General features: G+C 36.6%; 1 protein-coding gene across 1 annotated transcript; it reads left to right on the top strand.

Moving 5' to 3' along the window:
- The first annotated feature begins 1,768 nt into the window (after positions 1 to 1,768).
- On the top strand, positions 1,769 to 9,827 carry DEX1 (defective in exine formation protein (DEX1)). The gene is made up of 13 exons (XM_086570686.1): positions 1,769 to 1,940; positions 2,021 to 2,131; positions 2,204 to 2,286; positions 2,366 to 2,483; positions 2,577 to 2,737; positions 3,891 to 4,387; positions 4,492 to 4,562; positions 5,486 to 5,742; positions 7,518 to 7,699; positions 8,276 to 8,559; positions 8,659 to 8,776; positions 8,889 to 9,068; positions 9,156 to 9,827. The coding sequence occupies exons 1-13, from the start codon at positions 1,798 to 1,800 to the stop codon at positions 9,471 to 9,473; spliced, it is 2,523 nt and encodes an 840-aa protein (XP_086426812.1). The 5' UTR covers positions 1,769 to 1,797; the 3' UTR covers positions 9,474 to 9,827.
- The last annotated feature ends 1,704 nt before the right edge of the window (positions 9,828 to 11,531 follow it).

Raw genomic sequence — 11,531 nt, 5'->3', positions numbered from 1 at the left:
AGTAAGGGGGCCTAAGTCATCATCTACAGTATCCCAGAAATCATCTTCATCAGACAACTGCAATAAGATTTTGCTCTTCCCTTTACTAGCTTTCTTAGTTGTCTTCTTAGTGTGAAGTGGTGGTGGTGGTGCTGTAATTTGAAGTATTTCACTGTCTCTTTCCCTGTCGCAATCAAACTCAACAAAAATGTGGGAGTCCCCATTGTCATCACATTCCAGCAATCCCCACATCTTAAGCAATTCTTCGTCTGTCATCACATAAAACTTCTCACCCCAAATTACATAGAACAGAACAAATTCATCCTTCTTGTTAGAGAAATAGTTTTCTTTTATATCATCTTTCAAATCCATGATGTTCAATCGATCCCCATCAACATTCCTCATCACAAATGGTGGTGCAGCAGTCTTGTAGTTAGCTAGTAAATATGCAAAACCTCCAGGTGGATGACTAAAGAATCCAGCATAATGAATAACCAAATTCTTCTCTCCAAAGCAATCCATAGAGAAGAAATAACCGAAATAACCTGTTGTTACGCATATTAGCAACAGCCCCAACTCAAATATATACCAACTACATCAATGAAAACAGTTAAAATGGTTCATTACTACTAAAATGAAAAGAAAATATAAGTATGGAAGCACCGTTTTGTATTAAACCTACAACCACTAAATGCACGATTAAAAAAAAATGATGTTTTGTGAAAATTTATTTTTTTATGCAAAAATGATGTTTTTCATACACAAAATGCTCTAAAGTAACTTCATTTACCATAAAGGTATGAGATTGATGGATTTACCTTGAATAATCACTAAGAAACCAAGCTTTAATGCATGTCCAGTTTACTTGTACAACAACCAATCGCAAGCTTCAACCCTTCAACACACGATCAAACCATCAGACACACTATCTAAACCTCTCATAAACATGTTTTAATATGATCAAACACTAAAAATGATAAGAAACTTTAAGATGCACAGTTCTTTCTTTCTTCCCGCTAAAAAAGAGAAGTGTCAAGCTCATATTGGAATATACAAAGTTTCTCTGCATGAAAGACCCCAACCGTTGGATAGAAATGATCAGATGAAGACACGTCACCTCACATGATAATAATTGAGGGTATTTAGCCCATGTTAAAAAAAAAAAAAAAAAAAAAAAAAAAAAAATATAAATATATATATATATATATATATATATATATATATATATATATATATATATATATATATATATATATATATATATATATATATATTTTTTGTTGATTTGATTTGTCGAGATGATGACACGTGTCAAAAATTTGAATTCAGTCTTCTCCAAATCAAGGGTCATTATAGTAATTGCAATGGGTAAGGGGTATTTATGTATTTTCAAATGCACTCAACAGAAAGAACACGGTCAACCAAGGTTGATTTGGATGTGCCGTGGTCTTGGGGGGGGGTAAGCCTCTAGATGAAAGAAGTGGGGGTGGGTAAAGCTAATTGGCATAAGTATTGGGGGGGGGGGGTAAAGCTAGAAAACTGTTGTTTTTTTTGAACTTTTTGGACCAATGACACTTGTAACAATTGTTTTTTTTGGTCTGCCCAACACAATATGGAGTCCGTAACTAATAGGACTCATATAGGTGTTTGTTATAAGGTCTTAAGCTTTTATTCGGGTGGGTAGTTGTAGAGTTGGGTAATCGGGTTAACACTTTGTTAAAATTCAAATCGGGTCCGAATCCATTTTGACACTTAAAAAACCCAGAGTCCATATCTTAAAATTTTCTAATAAAAATGGACGAGTAATTTTTCCTAATAATGCCGATGAAGTCTTCAATGAAGAAACTTTTGATCCTTTTTTATTTCATTATCTTTTCTTGTTTAATAAATTTCGCTGCTGCCGAAACGAATAAATTTCGGTCTCGTGAAGCTTCTGATGATTCTCTTGGCTATCCTGAAATGTAAGTTAAATTTTCCCATCAACCAATAACTCTAATTTTCACACAGTCGAATATTATTTGATTATTATTATTGTATGTAGAGATGAGGAGTCATTGTTGAATACGAAATGCCCACGGAATTTGGAATTGAGATGGCAAACTGAAGTTAGTTCCAGCATTTATGCTACCCCTTTGATTGCTGATATCAACAGGTAATTATTATTATTATTATTCTTCTAGTCTTAAACCCTAATTCACTGTCATATTTAACGATGATGCACCAGTGATGGAAAGCTTGATATCGTGGTGCCATCTTTTGTACACTACTTGGAAGTGCTGGAAGGTTCTGATGGAGATAAATTGCCTGGTATAACTTTTTTTTTTTTTTTTTAATCTGATTACCTTTTTGGATATGTTGTTTATCATTTACTTTTCTTATCTATTAGGGTGGCCCGCCTTTCACCAGTCAACTGTTCATGCAAGTCCTCTCCTTTATGATATTGACAAAGATGGAGTTAGAGAAATAGCACTGGCTACCTACAACGGTGAAGTGCTGTTTTTCAGGTTGTTTATTTATTAATTTTAAGGAAGTCTATTTGGGGTTGTGCTTCTTCTTTCCTTCCAATCTAAATTGATCCTTTTCTGGTTATATTTCAGGACATCAGGCTACTTGATGGTAGATAAATTGGAGGTACCTCGGAGAAAAATTCGTAAAGATTGGCATGTAGGACTAAATCCCGACCCTGTAGACCGCTCACATCCAGATGTACACGATGACACACTTATTCAGCAGGCTTCTGAGACAAAGTTACACTCTCGTAAGTGATTAAATGTTTCAAGAGTAGATTAGTTTAAGGGCTTCCTGAGACATAGAACGATATATTTATAATTTTTTCTTCATTTTTTACACCTCATGTGATGTATCTATGTACAACTTCCCATTCCGTATTCTGACCTATCGATTTGTCTCTCACTAGTCACTTCCAGTGTAGTCAAGGCGTTAAAGCGCACCTAAGGCGCAATACCCTCTTTGTGCCTTAGGCGCAAGGCGCGAGGCGTGGCGCGCGTCTGATTGAAGTGAGGCGCGTAGTAATAAAAAAATAGATATATCAAATAAAAAATAAAATAAATATTAAATATGACATGAATTATCACTGAATTACTTAGCCAAACTTTAAAATTAATTTTATGTGATTGTAAACATGAAACCATTGTAGTCATTTAAAAGAAAAATCTTAAGCAATAAGTAAAGAGCAAAATAAAACTCGTATCTCTCAAAACAATCTAGCTCAACTTCAATAAACTAAAATAATGAACCAATCAAATTGAGCCAAATGAGTTCTTTATGAAATAGAACACGTGATTCAAATTTTAGAATCCCGTAAAACTTCATTTAATCCATTTTTGTGTTTTCTCTCAATCCATACAACTTAACAAAAACTAGTCAAAATTAAATTTAGTGTACTCCAAAATAAAACTTACTAAATTTGTAAAATTTCTTGTACCATACAACAATTTGATTGAGTGTAAATGTGTCACGAATAGCAAAAATTGTAAAAAAAAAAAAAAACTGTAAAAGTTACTAAGGTGCACGCCTTATGCGCCTCACGCCTCAACTAAAAGCGCACAAAAGCGTGAAAAGCGCACGCCTCATGTTAGTATCCGCGCCTGGGCTGAGGCGAGGCACAAAAAAAGGCCTCTCCGCGCCTTGCGCCTTGACTACACTGGTCACTTCTTCATTTTAGTTATCCAATATCAATTTATCAGACAAACAAAATCATGGTTAAAGATATGTGTATGCATCAGCATTCAAGAGCAGATAGTTCTAGCAATGCCACTTCAATGGTGGAAAAACTGTTTCACAGTTTGATAATTGCATCTTTAGTTTAAGTATTCATTTTGACAAGCTATGATATAGTCTGAGCTATAATTGATTACTGACCACTTCATACATATTGATTATTCTTGTAGAAACAAATGGAAGTGCACCTTTAGGAAATTCTTCAGTTACTTCCTCTACTTCAGGTAGTGTTGGTTCCTCGGGAAATGAAGGGAAAATAAACTCTAGTCAAGCAGAAACGGACATTAAGATGGCAACAAGTGTGGACAATTCTACAAGGAATGCTGGAACAACTGAGACAACTAAAGCAGAGAATTCAACTAGTTCTGGGAGGCGGCTCCTTGAAGATACTAATACAAAAGGGACACAAGATGGTGGCTCTGACCCTAATGTTGACAGTAAAGAAAATGTTCAAGCTGCGACTGTGGAAAATGATGAAGGTCTTGAAATAGAAGCTGATAAATCATTTGAGTTATTCCGTGATAGCGATGAGCTAGCTGATGAGTATAATTATGATTATGATGATTATGTTGACGATAACATGTGGGGAGCTGAGGAGTGGGCTGAAGACAAGCATGAGAAAATGGAAGATTATGTGAATATTGATTCACACATTCTATGCACTCCTGTAAGTGCATTGCTGTAGAGAGTATATATCTTTTACAATGGAAGCTAATAAGTAGCGCATTTGGTATCTCCTTTGCTTACAAGTAGCCTATTTGTTTCCTTCAGGTCATAGCAGATATTGACAATGATGGGAAACAAGAAATGATTGTTGCTGTATCCTATTTCTTTGATCATGAGTAAGTTTCTTCATTCGTGGACTAGTGGCATCTATGATACCCCATTGGAAATGTATATGTCATTCAATTGCATCTTTTACTAAACTTTCAAGTGCTTGTATCCTTGGATCCATACCATGTCTTACATTTGTTGACTTTTTCAATTGTTTTTGGTTGTTCCATGTTAAGTTGTGCATCTTTTACTTGACAGACTTAGGTTGCTAGATTCTTTTGAGATTTAGTCTACATATATATCTGATATTCGGCGTGTGATGTGTGGTCTCATTATTTTTATTTTATCTATTTCTTTTCTTTTGCTTGGTAAAAGTGAGTTTCATTAGAAATGAACAAGTAGGCTGAGCCAGTTACATTTTGATAGATTGCTTATTGTTCCAGTTTCTGAAAAACGTTCTCTGCTGACATTATGATTGGTTGCTTATAGGAGTACTTACTAACATTAGTGTCAGTGAAATATAGTTACTCACTCGTTCGTTGCATAATTGTCTTTGTAAGTTCCTGGAACTAATGACATTCTGGAAAAAGTTTAATTGTTTGCTGTGTCCAACTTTGATTTATCGATTTGTGTGGTATGATAGGGGAATGTTGCTGACCATTTATGCAGGGCTATTGAAAGTCTTTTTTTACATATATTTCTCATAGAGTAGGCGATTCTTACAGATGATTAAGGGTAGCGTTGCAATGGCATAGAGGAATATTGTTTGTGTTTACACTATCTACTAACTAGGCGGAGGCAACAATATATCTGTTTTTATTTTAATATTCTGTGAGCATATTTTGATTGTATAATGTTGTATGCAAGCATCTATGTATTAGTTACTCAAGTTTCCTCAGTCATGTCACTCTTTTTCTATAAATAAGAAGCCTTGGTCAGTCTTTTTTCCCCCAGTTGATTTGAAGTAATTGATTTACTCATAAGTTGACAGGTACTATGACAACCCAGAGCATCGATCAGAACTGGGTGGTATCGATATTGGAAAATATGTAGCGGGAGGTATTGTAGTATTTGATCTCGATACGAAGCAAGTTAAGTGGACAAGAGAGTTAGACCTTAGTAAAGACTCAGGGGACTTCCGTGCTTATATATATTCTTCTCCAACTGTGGTTGATTTGGATGGAGATGGAAATTTGGACATTCTTGTCGGGACATCTTTTGGGTTGTTTTATATTCTGGATCATAATGGTAATTTACTTACACTTTATGGTTTTCGTATTGTGCCTTGATAATGTGGTTATTTTTTTTTTGTTTTCCATTCTCATCGCTTAATTTGTTTATGAGTTTGGTTTGCAATGCTGTGTGAATGTTCTAGACTTCTAGTAACTAAAAGGTGGTCAATGGGTTACGTTAAACTGGTTTCATTATTCTGTCTGATCAATGATGCTTTCTTTATATAATTGTTAAAAAGAATTTGTCATGTCCGATCACAACTGCCAATTCTTATATATAGTTTGAAGCCATTGAGCTAATTTACGCCTTAGTCCTTCACACATTTCTTAATTACTGTTTCACTAAATTTCTTCTTGTGCACAGTGTGTTTGTGCCTTGGCATTTTTTTTTATGTGTGTGCATGTTTTTACCCCTTGATGGACCCACAGTACCTTTTATGCACATTGTTGTCTCTCTTTCCATTAACTCGGGTTTTTGGAGTAAAGTCGTTGAATCTCTAGTCCAGCGCTAGCGCAGAGTTGGGAGTATTGTGGTATGTGTGATTTGCGTCCGTGGGTTGTATGTGTATTGCCCCTTGTTAGATCCAAAGTCTCTTTGATATACATATTGTGCCACTCTCCATCAGCTTGAGCTTTTGGAGTTAAGTGGCTCTCAAGACTTCTGTTCTGAGGATTCTCTTTGGCTGTGCTTTAGATCGTTGTGTACAAGAAGTGAAGTTTTTTCATTGTATGTTTTCTTATATGTATGAGTAATCTGTGTGAGATTTTCCCCATAACTTTATATATTTTTTTTCTCGTCTTTTTCTTTTGTTTCTCAATGTTCACAATTTGTATGTATAGGAATTAGTACAGATTGGGTGGCAGCTCCCTATAGCCTAACTCTTTCCTACTACTCTGTGCATGTGTGTTTGTTACTACTTTAAGTCTTAAATACATATTTTGTAAAGTTTGACTGCGTACGAGATCAAGTGTTAATGATAATCAAAATTGAGATGTTGCAGAGTTTATCTTATATGGGGTGCTGCAACTAAGGGATTCCTTGAGTTTCTCAATGAGGCACTGCACCAGCTGAATTAGCTAGCCTTTTTTTTCCCCGTCTTCTGCCAATCTGCCATACCTCTCAAAATTCATCAAGTGTTTCTGTGTTTCAGCTAGAGCTGTTAAGTGGTTTAGTTAGAAGGAGATAAAAGAGAAAAAAAGGTTGTGGCATAGCATTTGTGAAAACTCAAGAACAAGTTCAACTATTACTGATTTCTGTAGTGTGAGACGTGAAAAGAGCATAAAAACTAGTTGAATTTGATAATATTTCTGTGCATTTGTTTTAGTATGCATTTATGTAGACTGTTGGGTTCTGCTATTGTGGGCGTGTAAATATTAGGACTTAGCCTTAGCTTTTATTGCCTTTTGTTTGTCTTTTGGTTTTCTTTTGTTTTCCTTGTTTTGTTGGAGTTGCAGGTTGTATTAGGGGTTATGGGGGTTTCTTTTGGTCTTGAGATATTAGTTTCTGGCTAATTACTCGAAGTGTTGATTACCTTCATGATTATTTTTGTACATACTTCTATCAACAAAAAAAAAGTATGCACTTATGAAAAAAAGTTAAGAATGTATGAGTTAGATAGTGATTAAAAGAAAAACAAAATTCAGTTCATCTGGAAATTGTAAACGGGGACCATGTAGAAAGAAGTTTTGGATAGAACCATGTGACCTTGTTACTCATAACTGATTGTCAAAATGATTTTGACCCTTGTTTTGATTCTGCAAAGTTGACTCTTATGTTCACGAATTCTCCAGGCAAGGTGAGAGACAAGTTTCCCCTCGAGATGGCAGAAATTCAGGGATCTGTCATTGCAGCAGATATTAATGACGATGGCAAAATTGAATTGGTTACAACTGATACTCATGGAAATGTTGCTGCGTGGACTCCAGAAGGAGTTGAAATTTGGGAACAACATCTGAAAAGTCTTGTTCCACAAGTAAGATTCTGTATCTTCTGATCCAATACTTACGCTACTTTTTCAGATAAGATTTGATGGCTATGCATGCCACGCTTTCTAGTAGTTCAAATTTGACAATAAAATATTAAGCGTACATTAAAGAGCATAGAGGGGAGAGGGGTCGGGTTGGTTGTGCTAGGTTGGGTCAGAATGAGTGGACTTAGCTCCAAAGATGGTCTACAAGTCTACAACTCTCCACAGAAGGGGAAAGGATCAGGGCACACTCATGCAAATCCATTGCCCGACCTGGACGCAGTTAATGCATGCTAGATTCTAGGTAGAAAGTAGATCAAATGCACCAAGTAAAAGGACACCACAAAAGAACATGGTTCATGGATTCCGAACCCACGGTACACTAGATTCTTTATTTCATTATATTACCCATTCTTTGATGCCTGAGAATCTCAGATGCATGTAGGTAGTAAAGTTCAGTTACATAGCGACATTGGTTCACTGATTGGTCATGCCAATATATTTTGTCAAAGCAAGTCTGTCTATGTTTTAAGTACTTAGAATATCAAACTGACAAAGGATTCATTGATGCACGTTGATCAGCGTCCAACAGTTGGTGATGTAGACGGGGATGGTCATACTGATATTGTGGTTCCAACAATATCTGGGAACATATATGTTCTCAGCGGCAAGGATGGATCTTTTGTCCGTCCATATCCATATCGTACTCATGGGAGAGTGATGAATCAAGTTCTTTTAGTAGATCTAAGTAAACGTGGGGAGAAGCAGAAGGGGCTTACTCTTGTTACAACATCATTTGATGGCTATTTGTACCTTATTGATGGACCAAGTTCTTGTGCTGATGTTGTTGATATTGGCGAGACTTCGTAAGCTTTACTTTATGTATTATTTTTAATATATGGGATCCGTTTGTTATAAGCTTCTATCTCCTTAAAAAGATATGCTTATATTAGTCTGTGCAACAGATATAGTATGGTCTTGGCCGACAATGTTGATGGTGGAGATGATCTTGATCTGATTGTTACAACCATGAACGGGAACGTGTTCTGCTTTTCGACTCCTGCTCCACAACATCCCCTCAAGGTAGGATAAGATTGCAACATTAAAGATAATCTTATCTGTAAGAAAATCTGGAATGAACTGTTATTGTGCACATATGGCAGGGCATATCCTTTAACATAACACTTTTTTTCAGTCATGGAGATCACCTAATCAAGGAAGGAACAATGTAGCAAATCGTTTTGGTCGTGAAGGAATTCACATCTCACAGTCGTCCAGAGCTTTCCGTGATGAAGAAGGAAAACACTTCTGGCTGGAGTTTGAGATTGTAGATGGATATAGGTCATCAGGATCCCAGGCACCTTACAATGTCACTGTAAGTTCTCTGTGACACAAGTGCTTCCATCTTTTTACTCATTTAATTAACCGAAATAATTTTTGTCTTCCTTTCTCTTCAATTCAGATGACTTTACTTGTTCCGGGAAATTACCAAGGAGAAAGGCGGATAACCCAGAGCCAAATCTATAATAGTCCTGGAAAATACCGGATAAAGCTTCCGACAGTGCCAGTGCGTACAACCGGCACTGTTGTGCTTGAGATGGTTGACAAGAACAAAATCCATTTCTCAGATGAGTTCTCCCTCACATTCCACATGTATTACTACAGACTGCTGAAATGGCTCATGGTACTCCCCATGCTTGGAATGTTTGGTTTGCTTGTCATCCTTCGACCACAGGAAGCCATGCCATTGCCATCCTTCTCGCGAAATACTGACTTGTGATCCTCTGTGTCCCCTGTATGTTGGGATAAGAGCTGGTACAGAGGAGATGCTGTATGTGCCTAGAAAAATTCTAGAAGTGTGCATCTGATGCTTAGAGACAAGTACTCTTGCATGTGGTAAGTTTTACGGGGATCTTCACCAAAGAAGAATGTAACTTAAGCTGGCCTGCAACAGTTTTGCTGCCTGATATTCTAAATTTTATGGTGACCCAATTTTATTTTCCCCTTGTTTTGGATTACAACCTCTTGCCATTTACAACTCATAGTTCAATATGAAGAGCTAACAGAAAGTAGAAATGTAATCCAGTGACTTTCCAGTTACAGTACTAATACAATGTTTTTCTCCTTTTGTACATTGATAAATTGTATGTGAGATTTAATAGTTCAAATTCCAGTTTGGTTTTATCGATAATTAGTTTTTTGGTGTTTTAACACATTGGCCATCATATTTTTTTGAAATCATAGGTGCATTATATGTAATATGCAGGACACTGACATGCCCCTCTATAGAATGTCTGCAGTGCATGCCTGCATTTGTTGCAGTGTTGGGCTGTGTGTGTCTGGTCTGTTTTGCTTGGATCTGAAGTGTGGAATGGTGCTATAGTGCTACAAGATAGAAAGTAGATGAGACATCCGTACTTTGTGCTTCTACAGCGAGCTTTTTAAGCCATCATTTTCAGATTAATATTTCCCAAGTTAAAAATTTCAGTTCCTTCCGTTCTATATCAAACTGCCCACAATTGAAATCACTAATAACAACTTTGCATTAGTTCTATCTTTTACTTACCTCAGATCCTAAAATACTCTTCTGATGGTTTGGGTTTCAATTCGGTCAAAGCGGGCAACCCTTGAGACCACTTCTAAAGGCCCTCCCTATTAAAAAAAAAAACTTCTAAAGGCCATGACTTACTTATGTCAGGTCGTCCACGCAGAAAACTGATGGTGGTGTATCTTAATTTTTGCTGATGGTACTCATCCGAAGTCTGCTAAGTAACAGTGACATTTCTGAAAATGTACTTCCAGAGGATTTTAGCTAAAATAATCACACGCTAGAATGCCGCAGAATAATGCAGTCTGCTTTATCTCGACTGAAGAAGTGTTGCTCAGTTTTATACACCTGTTCGACGAAAGGAACTTGGTTTGGTTGATCGCAGTTCTTATAAGCTTACAGTCCCTAGAGTTGTTCCACAGAATACGTTTCTTGACCTTCTAGCCAAGATCAAGTGTAGTTCATTTCTTCTGTATGGAGTGAGACGTATTCATGAAAATCTTCCCATGAAATCAAACACTCTCAAGAGAAACCAACAGGTAGAGCAAATACACACGGACACTAGGTAAACGGATCCTATGCTTCTTTGTTAAATTGGCGGGGTTGCACAAATACTCACTACCTAGACTTGAGTGATACACAAATTCTTCAAATTTTTGCAGGTAAATAAGGAAATCAAGTTCTTGTTGTGTTGTACACTTGCAAAGAGACCTGCATAGTCATTGACCGAAGAAATTTTCAAACACACTGCACTCTCAACTCACAGCCTGCAGGTCATGCAGAAACTGAGTCCTAAACTCTGTATTATCACACTAGTAAGTAACAATACCCTGACAGTCCGTCAGATGATATGATCACAGAACAAAGTCCAAAACTGATCATGATAAACCTTTGAAATGATATTTCAAAGTGGTCCAGGTAGACAGGCATCAGGAGATACAATCTCGGAACAAGGCTGGCTAGTTACATGATAACCTCTTAGCCAACTGTGTAGTATTGACTGTTTGCATGTCAACATGGTGAGTCAGTATAATCCTTTCATTTTCAACAAAGTTATTGACATCATTAAATTCCACTGAAACTATCTTTGAAAAGCCAAAACCTAAACAACCGATGACAACAAAACAGAGAGATTTGTTGCTGTTATTTTGTTGAAGCAGAATCCGGCCAAGAGACCGAAGAATTTAAAGTGTTGAAAATAATCGAACAACCTATTCACCTCAGCTAGAAGATGGGTTAGTCATTTGTCCATGATATTAAGTCATTCCTTTTGTATTCTAAATAGGTAAA

The sequence above is a fragment of the Coptis chinensis genome, chromosome 7 (genome assembly GCF_015680905.1).
Source record: "Coptis chinensis isolate HL-2020 chromosome 7, ASM1568090v1, whole genome shotgun sequence".
In the NCBI taxonomy this organism is placed as follows: Eukaryota; Viridiplantae; Streptophyta; class Magnoliopsida; order Ranunculales; family Ranunculaceae; genus Coptis; species Coptis chinensis.
This window is presented reverse-complemented; position numbering and strand designations above follow the sequence as displayed.